The following is a 16,221-nucleotide window of genomic DNA, read 5'->3' as shown; positions in this document are numbered from 1 at the left end:
TGCCAGTTACTGCATCTTTTATTAATGAAAATAAAGTAAATTTATTTTTTTTAAAATGGTATGGAAAGTTACAGAAATTGAGGAAACAGGGTAGGTAGTTTCTCAGGAAGAGAGCTATTGCCAATGAAAATAAACTGTTTACTCGACACTGTGCAAAACATGGGATACATGACAGATTGCCATTGCAGCAGTGTCTGAACTCTCATATCATAGCAATAAAGATTTCAACAATGCAAAATTCACACATCTCAAATAGTTTCAACAACAAGCATTTCATATGTATTCATTTCATACATATTCACATTTTGCTGGTTACAAAAAACATGAAAATTCAAAGCTGCAGTTCTAAAAAAAACAATACTCTAATGTTGTCGTAAATTGACAACCTCAATGCTTTTGTTAACACATACTGAGAAAGCAAGTATGCAAAAGGGAGACTACCCCACGTGTGGGTATCTCCTCAATATGATTTTTCTTTGAGCAGGACGAGTGGTCTGTTGTTTTCTCAAATTTGACAAGAAGGTGCTAGGATAAGAAAGATGCACACTTTTGACAATTGAATGTTGTTTTAGTAAATAAAGGCTACATTTGAAATATTACAAGCACAGCAGCAAACTTTGCTCTTACTGGTTATCACAGAAATTTGACAAAAATAAATATTTAATGAAGACAGGAACAGTCCATGTTGGACACATATGCAAGAGCATAGTCTTACTAGAGACAAGCTATCATAGAACAGTAAGCAATGGCAAGCATAAACCTGGCTTTCCTGATTAAAATAAACCCGGTATTCATGCTTATTATTATCTACCTCTGTTTAAACATATGATTCTGAATAACAAGATCGATACTGGAGAATCAAGACATTTCCTATCAGTTACATAAATCAGACATATTCTTCAATCTTAAACTACAGACTTCAGAGTTAGTTTGTTGTTTGTGTAAAAGATACTCAATATCACCACTAACAAGACTTTTCGACATTTCAGTAAAACTAAAATCATTTTATCATGATTTAATCTTCCTCATACCTAACAGCTTCTTTGAAACATTAATTTGCATAACAACATCGTAAAGTAAAATCATGTAACAAATATGATTGATTTCCGATATAAACATCTCAAAATATAAACCAATTTATTAACTAAGTAGCAGGTGTCATCTGTCATGTTGTTGATGACGAAAGTAGTGACACATAGCTAGACTGGCATCCAATCCTAACAGTTGATGATGGCGTCACTGTCAGCGCTGAGATCAACCATGCCCACATCCTTCATTAATGATTATCCCATAGATGCCTGAGCCTCCTCACGCCAATCTGGAGACTTCATTCATATATGCCCCAAGAACCTTCACCTGTTGGAGGATGATGAAAGCCAGTAAAAGAGTGAGTGAGTGAGTATGGTTTTACACCACTTTTGGCAGTATTCCAGCAGTATTACAACAAAGGACAAAAGACACAGGCAACAGATTTTTTCATGTTAGTATAGTTAATCTGCCATGTTTGTCCTGGACGCCATCTGTGTGTGGTAACTGGAGCTAAACACTCTGCAATTTGATTAATCGAAGGACAAGGAGTAGCACTTGTCTCCTAGGCAGCATATTGTCATAAAAAACAATAATAGTAAAGATTGTTCAAAGTACTAAGATACTGAACAAAAAAGGCAGAAGGGCTGAACTTTAAGGATAATCACATTAATCACTCACCCCGTTAATGTAGTTTTCTCTGTTGATCTTCTCGTTCTGGGAGTGTGCTCCGTCATCACATGCACCAATTGGCAACAACATCACATTTTTGCCTGTCGCTTCTTGGAAGGTCAAGGTTACGGGAATGCTTCCTCCTTCACGAGTCATGTCAGGTTCGACACCGAACACTATAACATATTGAGTATGGATTAATCCTTGGGAACTCAGTCAGTCTTATGTTAGTAGCCTGTCAGCGTCTCGTCCGGAGCAGGCAAACCAGCATCCCCGTGACTGTCACCATCAGTCAGTCCCCGAACATATCTACTCAATCCATGAATCCTTTTTCATCTATAAGTATGAAGTATCTAGGTAGCTGATGAGCTGTGGGGTTCAGTTGGTGCACGGATTTGATCTAGAAAAGAGTACTGCTCTTACTCATCATGAGAAAATTCATGAAGCATCTGGAGTTACCTACCCTTTTTCATTGCCTGCCTGCCTGCCACATAATGGGGATGGTTGAAGTCACTGAGCCAGTACCTGCCACCATGGCCCATGGAGACTCTGAATAAACAGTTGATAAACATTGTCACATACAGCACATTGTTTGCTTGCTGGATGTTCAGTGCTGGTGAATATGACAATGGACAGTTTAAACACTCAGCCTGTGCTTGAAAAAACCAACCACAATCCACTGTCACCTAAGTCACTGAGCCTAACAACACAACCCTATGGTATTCTCTAGCAATACTCAGCAGGTACCCATGAAGATCTGGGTCAGAATTGATCTTAAGTAAGCCATGCTTGTCGTAAGAGGTGACTAACAGCATTGGGTGGTCAGACTCCCTGACTTAGTTGACACGTCATGGACTAACAGATCGATGCTCATGCTGTTGATCACTGGATTGTCTAGATTACTAGACTAGATTGTTGTACTGTGTGTACTTCCATTATATTTTAAGGATATCAATGAATGACATCTGACCCAATCACAATATACAGTTGCACCAACTATCTGCTGCATGACCTTATTTGCATGTTTATTAGACAGTGATATCCAGTTTTGACCACACTGAAACTCTTAACATCTTGAACTGGGGTATATCTGGGAAAATACAGTAAGTATTAACACTCTTTCAGCGAAATTAACCATATCCACCCTGTGCCTTACTTTATCTTGTTGGGGCTGCCGCTCTCCTTGTGGACCTTCTCCAGGTGAGCTACAACCAGCTTCTCAACCTGTGCTGGCTCCAGGTTGGGAACGATACGGATGGAGAACTTTCCGATGACCTTCTTTGGGATGACAGTCTTGGCTCCTGTTCCACTAAATGCTCCCTCCACACCTGTGCACAAAGATTGCGAGATATCATATCATGATGCACAGAAATAACATATCAATATGCACAGTGAGTGAGTGAGTTAATATTTAACATCACATCGGCAATATTTAAGCCATATCATGACGGGAACAAAACACTGAAATGGAATACATGTGTACTATAAAAACCTGTCAACAAAGGACAGTAAAACAACTAGAATATCACAGGAAAGAATGTAAAACTAGTAATTATACCTAAAACAATACAATGCAATATAAAAATGGGCTATAGATTGCTAACCACTGTCAAGATGCACAGAGATAACATACTACTATAAAGAAAGATAACACAACATGCTACCATGTACAGAGAGAGATGTCACAACATAAAGTTGTCCACTGGTCATGAGGGAACATTGTAACTCTAACTGGAGTGCACTTCCACCATTGGAATTTGTAGAGACACTCTTTGTCTTCTGGACCCAGACTTGCACAAAACTCTACCCTATTTTTTATGGCTGTGGTGGGTTGCAGAGGTCATTTGGAGGCCCCTAGCCCCTGGTACACCTCTGCAGTCCAGAACCCCCACTACTATACTACAGAGACAGATGACAACATATAACCGTGTACAAAGGGAGATATCACAACATATTACCATGTACAGAGAGAGATAACACAACATATTACCGTGTACAGAGAGAGATAACACAACATATTACCATGTACAGAGAGAGATAACACAACATATTACCATGTACAGAGAGAGATAACACAACATATTACCGTGTACAGAGAGAGATAACACAACATATTACCGTGTACAGAGAGATAACACAACATATTACTGTGTACAGAGAGAGATAACACAACACATTACCATGTACAGAGAGAGATAACACAACATATTACCGTGTACAGAGAGAGATAACACAACATATTACCGTGTACAGAGAGAGATAACACAACATATTACCGTGTACAGAGAGAGATAACACAACATATTACCATGTACAGAGAGAGATAACACAACATATTACCGTGTACAGAGAGAGATAACACAACATATTACCGTGTACAGAGAGAGATAACACAACATATTACCGTGTACAGAGAGAGATAACACAACATATTACCGTGTACAGAGAGAGAAGGGAAGCGCCATCTGGACATAAGTACTTGTTCCTTCTCTGAATGGATAAGCTTCTCAGCACCAAGGTCTTTTCTGTAGTCTTCCTGCATGTATCAAATGTACGGCAGAATCAGACTAAACTTAGGCATAATCCTAAGTTACGAAATTCAGAGTGTTGAAGCACATGAAAAACTGAAGGGGAATTGCAATGTATCAGTGGTGACAGTAATAGGACATCAGGTACAACAGTCATGAGCATGTTTGCTGTTGGTTGTTTAATGCCGAAATCAGCAAAGAGCCATACCTATGGTGGATGTCTGCAAGTAAGTCTTGACCACATAATCCAGTGATCAACATCATGTGTGTCAATGGGATAAATTACATGTAGTTGGGATACCACGGCGTGTGTTAATCAAGTTGGCGAGACTGACCATCCAGTCTGATTCTGACCCAAATCTTCAGATTTCCCAAGACCTTGTAGTTATGACAGTCGTAAGGCCAGACCAATTTTATTTCTTGTTTTACGGATTCACCTACCGTATTTTTTCAAGAATAAGACAAAAAAATTAAAATAAATTTTCCCCGCTCAAAAAATAAAATCCTAATGTTTTCATTGGCTAAAAACGTAAACTCACACCAAAATACTTTTTAGGTTGTTTTTGACCCATATTCACTTCATAAATTGCCAAAAGTAAAATATTTAGAAGGAATATTACTTTGATTGGAAATTTTATTTTATTTATTTTCCCACCTGCCTTTAGGTTTTCAGAGGACAAAAAATCAAGAAATAAAATTGGTCTGGCCTAAGCATGTAATGATGAAAAATATAAGTACCACATCAAAATCAATCGGCCTATAAAGATGTCTTTCCTCGTCTGTGACAGGGGCCACTCCCTCGTTGATGCCAGGGATGAGTATCTCTCCCTTGTTGTTGACCAGCGTCCCCAACAGGCCGACTAGATCCACCATGGCCTCATGACTGCAGTTGAGGAACAACACAATAATCTCATAGTGATGGTGAGTGCTCTACAACACTATTTCATGTGATCTAAATTTCAAGATTCATTTCTCTTGAAGACTTCAAATCGTTCATGTGTGTGTGAACAGTTTTGAGCCAATCTAGGTCATGTGAACTTTTCCAGAACTACTTTTCAAGTTTTCCCAGGATGCACTCTGTCCAGCTTGACATAAACAAAATAAATATTATTTGTATTCACACTCCCTTCAATTTCTACATACAAGTTACAGTTTAATGGATATTATACATCAAAGGAGCTTCAATTCAAATGATGAATTTGTTGTTATGTTTTAAGCAATATTTTGAGAATTAATTCTTCAAAGGTTGGGAAAATTGCCAAGAATAGAAACATTACGAAAATGTGATCTTGAACAGAATGGCATTACAACTTTTCACAGGTATTAAAACGCATCACTGTAAACAATGATCATGCAGACGTAGGTTAAAAACGTGTGTGTAAACTTCAAAGTACGAAATTACAAGAACTGAATGTCAGTTTGTGTGTCTGCACTGAAAAATGAAAGATGCCAAAGCGTTGTTCAAACTCCCTCATTCACACAAGTTTGAACCATGCTTTGACATAGTTCATTTTTCAGTGCAGACACACAAACTGACATTCATTTCCTAAATGATCATGGTCTCACACGATAAATTGCATGATGCTACACCTCCGAGGCATCTGTGTTACATTAAGAAAGTAGTAACGTCTGGGCTAGCAGTGGCAGTGATTACTGGTTCCCGCAAGTCAGGCAGACGTCGGATTCATGATCACAAACAAAATGTCACTTATTGTATTCATAAGCTGAAGCAGCAAATCACAGAATGGGGGAGAATTTCACTGTACCCAAATATTACTGTACCTAAAATGCAAATTTTACTCTCAGAAAAATGCACAGTTTCAGATTAAGTGTGTTTGTTGTTCATCACACCAGTGAGAAATACCTGAGCCACATGAATATGGCCAATAATTAATGGACCCAACAAAAATGTGACAGGGCTGTCCATGTTGGCACAGTACAAACTAGGGAAAGATTTATTGTAGGCCACTTACTTCGGATGACAGTGCAAGGACTTTACAAGACAGAAGCTACATTTAAGGACAAATTAATGTCATATTAAAGGCCTGTATAAACCCCTTGTTCAATTGTTATGCCCGATTGTAAGAAATCAACAGCTATGGTCAGAGCTCCAGATAGGCTGCATAATTTGCACATAATACGCCATAGAAAGGTTTCTTTAAACATGTCCTGTAAACAACTTATGATGTTGAGCAAATGTGGTCAAAAGCTGAAACACACTCAAATTAAAATATCTACTTTTGATGCTACAAACAGAAAACTATTACATTAGAGGACTGCTAGATAAATTAATAAACAAGTGATCAGATTCAATTGATGGTGAGTGAGTGAGTGAGTGAGTGAGTGGGAGAGTTTAGTTTTACACCGCACTCTGCAATATTCCAGCTATCTGGTAGCAGTCTGTAAATAATTGAGTCTGGACCAGACAATCCAGTGATCAACAACATGAGCATCCATCTGTGCAACTCAGAACCAATGACATGTGTCAACCAAGTCAGCGAGCTTGACCACCCGATCCCATTAGTCGCCTCTTATGAAAAGCATAGTCACCTTTTATGGCAAGCATGGTCGCCTTTTATGGCAAGCATGAGTTGCTCAAGGTCAATTCTACCCCGGGACCTTCACAGGTCTATATGATGGTGATATCATAATATAACATTAGCTGTTCGTGGCATCAAAACACTACATGAAGACACATACTATTTCTTTCAGAATAAGTGGAGAAAGCAAATATTAGCTATAACCTATGATTTATCATTAACAGGGATGATTTTGTCATATTTCTATAATGAAATACCAAAAAAATGTTGCAGCTCTTAAACTTGTTACTTGAAAAAAAACACCCAGATTTTAAAAATATTGTAGGTATCAAAAGTATAGACACCCACTTGAAATAGGAAGTATGGTTATATGGTTATCATACCCACATGGTCAAAAACTGGAGCTCTGTATGGTTTATGAAGTCCCAAATCATGGTCAAGGCTTATCCGGAGCTCTGTATGGTGTATGAAGTCCCAAATCATGGTCAAAGTCTATCTGGACCTCCGTATGGTTTATGAAGTCCCAAATCATGATGAAAACTATTCATGTCCCTCTGATTCTCATTTCAGAGCAACAACCTCAAAATGCATCATAACCTTTTGCATGGCAAGTGAAAACATTAGTACTTACACTGTTCCCCCAAAGACACCAGAATGGAGATCCTTTGATGCACACTCAACTTCCAGGAAGAAATAACAGATGCCTCTGGAAACATTGAATTTGGAGCATGCACATAAAATCTTAGAAATCTGCTATTCAAAATAAGGAACCATAAAACAAGAATCCTGCGGCTTTTTTAGCCATTGTAGTGCTGTTTGCTTTGAAAGAGAAAGGCTGTTGACCTCACTTATAGGAGGATATAGGGTAGAAAACTAATCATCCTCCAGTTTGAAGGTAACATAATCAAGATGACATCAACGGTGAAAATTTATGGATGCAATATTTACAGTATGAGCAATACATTTTGGAGTATATTGTTACTACTTCATAAAGAGAATAAAAACTAGGAATTAGATAGTTGTATGAGCCCCTGGAAGTTGAGATTGATAATGTGCGTTGATTGATGTACATTGATTGATATAAGTTGAGAATGACATCTGGTGGTCGAGGGAAAAAAAACCAACATCTTGAGAATGTTCAAGTTGCATGGGTATGTGTGGTATTTGGTTAATGTAATTTTCTGAATAAAATTGATGTTTTATACTTATCCTGACTCATGCTGAATTGCTTATCTCCTCTTCCTGGCAAAGGTAGTGGAACACCTGAAATCCTTTGAAGTTCCCTTCTAAAAGAAGCTGACGTAAAATTTACACTCACCCATGAGAAACCTCCCCTCCTGTGCACATGGTCAGCTGATCGCCATGATAATTGCCTGACAAGAGAATGTGAGAATATGAGGATTCAGCGTGTCCTGGAGGGGCAGCTGGGAGGGTTTTCATCATGAGTCAGGATAAGTATGAAATATCAATTTTATTCAGAGAATTACATATTTTTCCTTATCCTGACTCAGGTAAGCTTAACTGCTTACAGAAACCGACGAAAACGGCGGTGGGTCAGACCATGCTGGATTCTGCTGGCCGTTCAAAATTATGTCCAGGTATTTCTCCCCTTGATGGGAACTTGTAACAGCAATAATTTGGTCCTGTTCTTCTAATATTCATTGTAGATTCTGGGGGGATCACGTCCAGTCAAACTTGTCTTCCGTAAAAGGCATCGTTGACTGGCACGTGATGACATCAAAATAACTAGTGTCCTGCTAGTTTCTGATGCAACTAAATGTTAAGATATAGCAACTGAGACTAGCTGTGACCCTTCTTCAGGTACAAGTATCTTCATTACGAGTACAGGGTCATTAAAAAAAAAAAAATAATCACTCATGCTAGTCTGTTCAAGACTTGCGCATGGACTCTCAACCATTATACTCCGCAGAGCGTCTGGCTTCCATAAGTCACGTGATAAATCGGGTGAGTGAAGTCAGCGTCTTCGGGAGACTGTTAAATGCAGCCCAAACTGATGAATGCCAGTGACATCCCGTGGCTGTGTCACGGGTTGGCAAACACCATGTTTGACTCCCAAAAGCAGCCGTCCATTATAGTTGATGGCGAGCAATTTCAGCGCTAGCGTAGAGGCTAGGCTCTGACTTCATGTGGGTTAGAGGCTCGTGGAGGTTCTAATCCTGCTGCTTTATATGCTCTAAGTATAACATCTCTGATCCACACTGAGATAGTGTTGCAGGATACTTCCATAGGTGTCTCGGTAGATATAGGGATAAATAGGCACTTGAACCGTTGTCTTCTAGACTTGGTATGTGCAGGGTATATCTTCAGTGCTCTGACTGGACATAATGATAAGTCTCGTGTATCATGAGGTCCCAAGATTGAAGACAAGGTTGGTATATGGAACTGTCTGTCCGGTTGACCTGGCAGTTGATTCCTTGCGATGAAATCCCTTCGTAGACCCAGATGAGCCGTTTCTTGGTGACTTGTCTAGAGCATGAATTTCTGACATTCTTACAGCTGTAGCCAAGGCAAGTAAAAATAGTGTCTTTTGAATCAGCATTTCCACTGAGGTCCGATCGAGCGGCTCATACGCATCACTTGTAAGATGTTGGAGTACACTTAGATCCCACGCTGGAACTCTAGATCCGCGTTGTTGATTTTCCACCTTGAAGGGAGCGTAATAAGCTTGGTACTTTAGTCAACTTGGTCCCAGTTCCCATGGTGATGACTGAGCTGAGGGCTGCCAAGTATGTAGATAATGTAGAGCCTTTCAGACCTCCGGAATGACATACATGACATAGATAATCTAGATAATCTGCTATCTGAGGATGTGTCGCCTTCATCACCATGAATCCCTTCTTCCTGGCATTTGCCTCAATTCGTTTCCACTTGTCATCATGTAGAGTACGAACGGATTCCTGTAAGGCTAATTTGGCGGGTTTCGCTGCTCTCATCGAATATCTTCTGTTTCGACAGGTTTTAATACGGTCCATACATGTAGTCGCAACACAGATGGCTTGCAGTGCACCTGTTTTGTGTGAGGATGGACGAGAAGATTCTTCCAATCTGGCAATTGTAGCACTGGTTGTCCTAACTCTTCTATAAGTGTTGGTTTAAACCAATGTCTCGTTGGCTAGTAAGGTGCAACCAAGATCAGTTGTAGCCCCTTCGCCCCTGATTTTGTAGATGACTTTTTGGTAGCAGCACTGGAGGGGGAAACGCAAACGCGTTTAGTCCTTCCCACAGGATGCTGAGTGTACCTCAGACTAATAGATCTGGCACCGATGACACAAAGGTTGTGGTCTGTTTGTTGAACCTTGTTGCAAATAAGCCTATTTGCAGCGATCCAAATGTTTGGCTGATTAGTTGAAACGCCTCTCGAAGCAGCATCCACTCTGTTGCTGATGGACGAAGAGGAGGAGATATGGCGTCTGCCATGATGTTGCAGACTCCTGGTATGTGACAGGCTTTTATTTGGAGTTTCAAACTGTTGACCATGTCGAAGAGTCGAAACAACAGGTATAGCAGAGATGGCAATCTCATTGACCCTTGCTTGTTTATGTAGAAAGCCTTGGAGTCCTTGGATGGTGAGACTAAGTCCACGATGTAACTTCCAAGTCCGAGAAGAGGGCTTCCTCTGGTGATGAAGATCAGTAGTATCTGTCTTCATCCATCTGTGAGTGCAACGCATTGGATGGAGACCGACAATCCCTCTTTTGTGATTCCATGTCTGAAGGGGACGATGAGTGCTAACAGCGCCTTCGAGGAACTGAGGAGACTGATGAAGATCTTCTGCGTTGACAAGTAGACCTGTGAAAGCAGTCACTCACATGAGTGCAGTCACCCGTGCGGTTGCACCCACTCAACGTAGGTGGATCCCTCTCCGAACTGCGACGGGATGTGAGAGCACTCACCCGAGTGAGCATCCTCATTCACGCGAGTGTAGTCACTCATATGAGTGCACTCACCCATGAGGGGGCACTCTCTCGACGTAGGTGGATCTCTCTACAAACTGAGACGAGATGATAAGGACGATGGTGACGATCTTCTTGTTTGTCCCCTGGAGTGATTGTAGATCTAGTTGAGTGGTCACATGGAGCGGCAGTTGCAGCAGCCGGAAACGATCTTGTTGAACAGGTGCGTGCATACGCCTCCTCTTGATCCCCTGGAGTGAGTGCAGATCTAGATGAGTGCTCACACGGAGCTAGTCTTCATTCTTCTTCAAAACGACGCTTCCCCAAGCTCATGTAGCATGAGGGTGTCTGCGTGGAACGGCTGCGATGAGTGTAGTGATGGCTGACTCGTAAAGTTGTCTGCTGCAATAACACTGCAACCACGATTTCATCAACTGAATTACATGCTGTATAAACACACAAATTTAACTAATTATGATACATATTCATAAACCAAATGTTGCATACAACATAAATTAGTTAAAAGACCGAATTACTTGAAAAACTTATCGCCATAATCTGGACCCCAGGCCTCCAGCCGCAATCGTCGGGTGATATGGAGAAAGTGATTGTCATGGCGATCAGCTGACCATGTGTGCGGGAGGGGAGGTTACTCATGGGTGAGTGTAATTTCTATGTCCACTTCTTTCAGAAGGGAACTTCAAAGGAGTTCAGGTGTTCCACTACCTTTGCCAGGAAGAGGAGATAAGCAATTAAACATGAGTCAGGATAAGGAAAAATTGGATATGTGTGGTATATAAATATCCGTCAATAATATTTGAAAAAATAAAAAAAAACAATGGACAGATTATGACTGCAGACAATGGTAACAGGTCAGTGGAGGTAATATGCGATTGCAAATGGAAACATGGAAGACAGGAGTAAAGTTTGGTGGTAAATCGAGTTGTTAGCACCTCTGGTACTTATGTGCATGAGGGTTCTAATAGTCTTATCCAGGAATTGTTACATCCCTACATTATCACCTTGATGTGTATCACTTCAAAATGTCATTCAAAGACTAATAACTTTGAAACTTTGAAACATAAACAGTTTGGGAATATTTTCCTCCACCCAACCCATGACACATCCTGGGATTAGAACTCGGTATTACTGAGCTAGCACAGTATCATCGAGATGTTTTGACTAGGGTGACAGACCTGAGACCATACGTGATGCATGGCTTCTTCTTCCCCAGCCAGTAGTTGTCTGAGATACACACAAAGTCAGTGCCCTGTAAAACACAAGTGAGTGAGTGAGTGAGTGAGTGAGTGAGTGAGTGTGTGAGTGAGTGAGTGAGTGAGTGAGTGAGTGAGTGAGTGAGTGAGTGACTGAGTGAGTGAGCGAGCGAGGTTTAACTCTGTGTTGAACAAATACTCCAGTTACACTGCAAAGAGTCAGGTCAAAGTGGAGGGCAGCTTAAGGTTAACGTTGCAAGGACTGGTGTGATAAAAAGAATCGCAAATTACAATGATCTGAACCACAATTAATAGCATATTTCCTTCATTACATATGGCAATAAATGCAGTGCAACTGGAAGTTGGTTGTTGCAACAAGGTTATCATCTCAGGCTGCACTTAAATCGAACCCTGTGTGTGTCCTAGCTGTAGCATTTTATACTAACATTTGTATAGTAGCAATATTTGGTTCAACTGCTCAAAGGTGCTTTGATTTTCCCTCGATCAATAGATGTCCATCACAACAGAACATCATATTTATAATCTCAACTCCCTGTGGAAAATACAACTCTTGCAGCCCACTAGGTGCACAGAGTTAGTGGGGCTTTTCCATCCTTATGATGTACCCATTCACAGCTGGGAGGACTGGGACACATAGTCACAGTAGATTGTCTAAGTTTACTGCACATTGCTGCATGTATTCAAATGGCCACCATCTGGTCATCTACCAACAGATTCATGGGTTCTGTTAAGTGCACAGGGTTGTGTACTGTACACTAGAGGTTGTGACAACACAGAGGGAGTCTGCACACAAACTTGACTCCAAGGTAATTACACCTGGTCACAGGTGGGGACAATCCCAGCACCTCCAAGCTCACTGGATTACAAGCCTGGCGCCTTAGACAGCTTGTTCAAGACGCCCATTTCTGTGAATCCTGGTTTTTTGAGAGGTTTACCCATTCAAAAACTGGACTTGCATCTGGTGTATGTTAAACTAACAACCAGGTTGCACTGTGCAATATTGGGTTGCACCAGTCTAAGTAACAAAGCAGTAAATAGAGCCCTGACACATCCCACTCATAAAACATGAAAACTTTCAAATCATGAGGCAATGAGCTCTTCATATTTTAGATGTCAGATTTGCCTTTCCTACAGTTTTGCTCCATAAGCAGTTTCAAAACTGAAGTATAGGCACATTTATCAGGTAATTTTCCCCTTCTGTATGTCTATTTGCTGATCTCACCTTCAGGAAAGTGTCCTTCTTTGAAAACACAAGATCATCCAAACCCTCTGAACCTGATTCTTCCATCCCTTCAAAGCAAAACTGTCAAGAAAGAAGATAAAACAATAATTAATCATTGAAGTTTTCCAAATGAAGTTTCCATAATGGTAATATGTATGTTCAACATTACAAAGATGTCTTCAAATTTACTGATAACATGAAGAAATTGCTTGCTTGATCAAATGATTTGGCTCAAATGCATACAGGGAAAATACAGATCACAAAATACATATATTCAGGTATCATAAACTTTGTGTTGATATGGTTGTAGAACTAAACTGACAACAGACCAACAAAGAGGAAAGTGGTTTTAATGCTTTGTTTAACATTACTGAAGCACCTGTATAACTTTACACATGCATCTTAAAGTTTAAAATATTCCAATTTTGAGCAAAATTATCATTTACTTTTCAAACTCACCAAAACAGCACACAGTGTGTCACTGGATATTCAATAAAGATTAGAAACTATACGAGACGAGAAAACATACGAGATCTTAGGTTTACAAGAGTTTTGTGAAAGGGGCCCCAGGTCACAAGCCGAGCAGCCATACATAACTACAGTCTGCAGTCACACGACTCGGACAAGCAGCAGCCATACCTTCATGTTGACTGGGACCTCCATATTGAGTTCTTGCATTGCTTCGATACAGTTGATCCAGTCCAGCACAGGACCCTAGGGAGACATGATAAATACACATGACAGCTACATGTGGTACCTGTGTTGATGGGTTTCCTGTATCAGTATGGTCTTGTATTAGGGGATGGTTTCAGCAGTCGTGGTAGGGGACACCAGGAATACAACACGCTGTAATCATGATGGGAATAGAATACAGGCCTTCAGACACAATCTGGAGACAGAGAACCTGTTTCATCATTCAGGCTTAAGTGATTGAAGCATATTAATTCAAAGAGTCAGCTGGAGTTCTCAGTCAAATAGAGTTTTGATATTTGATCGACAGCATAAAGTATACATTGAACAATACTTGATGGAGCTGTTGATTAAACAAACAGGTTACCATATGTTTATGATGAAATAACCCATATGTACAAGGCATATGTCAGCACTTACAGATACATATTTGACACATCAAGAGTTTTACATGCCACAAACAACTCATCCATCACTTCTCTGCTAGATTTGCTACGTCTTTGAATCAGAAAATAAACTTGTAGTAGTATATACAATGGGGGTTCTGGACCACTTTCAAGAAATGTCTCTACAAAGCCTTATTTACTAAATAAGGCTTTGGTTGCGTCATTAGCTCTTGCTACTATTACCCCTACTACAAAAAAGTTGGCGGTAATTACTATGCCTACTTTGTGTTGGTAGGAGGTAACACTGTGCCGTACGGTACGATCAATAATTCTTCTCTTACAAACCCCCTACCCGGCCCACCCCTCAAGTAGTACAAGTTAGGTTCGTCGGCTTTCATATCCACTTTATCTATGTTGTAAGTTCTGACTGACCATATAGGATCGGTGGCCCGCTTACGGCTATCGCCCTCGTGTTCCCCTATGTTATGTTTATATCGATGAAACAGTTTAACGTGAACCGCCTACGATCTCTTTGGTGTTCATAATAAAGGCTTGCTGGGCTTTTTGTATCCCCTGTTCTATGTACTTTTTTTTCTCGTCCTCGCTGATAGCAGACTTACGAGACTTGGATCGAATATCTTGTTTCATTCCGTTATATTTTTTGAGTTCAGAGAGGATTGAACGAAACTCCTCTTCTGAGATCTTACTATCAGAGAGTGCCGTGGAAATACGCTCACTCACTGTGTTCAGCTTTGCTTCGGCCAGAACCCTGATCTCATCGTGTTTCAATGCCTTACGATTAAGTCTGCGTGATACTAACTTAAGCGCCAATCCTGCTAACCCTGCCACCCCTGCCGTTATTTCAATACCTAGCACTATAGGTGCGGCCACGATGGTAGCCAACAACCCAACACCTGCCGCCCCTAGTCCCATGCTGGTTGCCATAAGGGTAGTGTCAGCCCCGTCCACGATATTGAAAGCTCTATTGTACTTTTTACATAGTGCTTTCCGCGTGTCACGGTCTTGTTCTAGTTGGCGTTTCACATCACATAACTGCCTCAAGCGGAACCCATCTACGGTTTCCAACGTCTTCGCTACTTCCTCTACGACTGGGTACAGACCCATCCTATAATATATATTTTGAAAGATATTTTAATTGGGTTTCATTTAATAGTCCTTCAATGTATTTGAAGTCTACAAGTTGTATACTAGTATTCAGGGTAATAGGTGAGAGTCTAATAGAATTTTCTGTTGTAATAAAAACCCCACTGAGATTTATTAAGCGGTTTATAGGACCCCCGTAGGTATCCCGTTGTATAATACGACAATATTTTCTTGTGTGTTCGTCAAACCAGTGTATTGACACCCCGGGTAAAATTTGGTGTACTTTTGAGGTGTTTTCATTACCTAAAAATACAAAGAAGACTTCTATGATGAGTGTGAAAGGGGAGGATGTATTAAGACTTACGTTAGGATTATAATTGATAAATGCTAATTTATTGTCTTCTCCAGGCATTAACCTATTTTTTTCGGTCTCAGAAGTTGCTATGAATACCCTATCCGGAATGAAATCCCCGGTCCAGATACCGTTGTTCCTAATCTTAGTGACATATTTTGTATATGTATCCATTGTGATATAAGGTGAGGCGAGTGTTAAGTTGAGCAGCCATTTTGGCTCTTTAAAATCTGATAACGGCACCCGTCTGTACACGTTGTCTTTGAAGTGCAGGATATATAATTCATCTTCCTCACCAGGCTGATCGAATCCCTCCGTATCTCCCAGGTCGTTAAGTGTAGTGTTGGGATGATGATTGGTCATTATTATACTATTACGATATAATTTCCAACTGGTTTTCTGATAATAATTCAGGGGTGAACTTCATACCCATGAAGTGTATGTTGTCAGGCAGGAAGATATTGATTAGTGATATCTTGTTTTCCACGATCACGTTGACCCCCTGCAGACTGGTGTTGGAGCCGACACCCACCCGCACGTAAACGTTGCAAA

General features: G+C 40.5%; 1 protein-coding gene across 1 annotated transcript in view; it reads right to left on the bottom strand.

Moving 5' to 3' along the window:
* Positions 1-16,221, bottom strand: part of LOC137261399 (cytosolic non-specific dipeptidase-like) — a 44,093-nt gene continuing 27,872 nt past the window's right edge. The window contains exons 5-14 of the mRNA XM_067799145.1: positions 13,777-13,851; positions 13,138-13,218; positions 11,877-11,950; positions 7,398-7,472; positions 4,965-5,109; positions 4,135-4,234; positions 2,855-3,026; positions 2,162-2,247; positions 1,708-1,874; positions 1-1,356 (exon numbers count right to left, since the gene is read on the bottom strand). Of these exons, the coding sequence (XP_067655246.1) occupies positions 1,309-1,356; positions 1,708-1,874; positions 2,162-2,247; positions 2,855-3,026; positions 4,135-4,234; positions 4,965-5,109; positions 7,398-7,472; positions 11,877-11,950; positions 13,138-13,218; positions 13,777-13,851 (1,023 nt within the window). The 3' untranslated portion in view covers positions 1-1,308. The remainder of the gene's footprint in view (positions 1,357-1,707; positions 1,875-2,161; positions 2,248-2,854; positions 3,027-4,134; positions 4,235-4,964; positions 5,110-7,397; positions 7,473-11,876; positions 11,951-13,137; positions 13,219-13,776; positions 13,852-16,221) is intronic.

Source organism: Haliotis asinina, chromosome 14, assembly GCF_037392515.1.
Source record: "Haliotis asinina isolate JCU_RB_2024 chromosome 14, JCU_Hal_asi_v2, whole genome shotgun sequence".
Classification (NCBI taxonomy): domain Eukaryota; kingdom Metazoa; phylum Mollusca; class Gastropoda; order Lepetellida; family Haliotidae; genus Haliotis; species Haliotis asinina.
The sequence above is the reverse complement of the archived record's forward strand: the minus strand, read 5'-3'. Positions and strand labels throughout refer to the sequence as shown.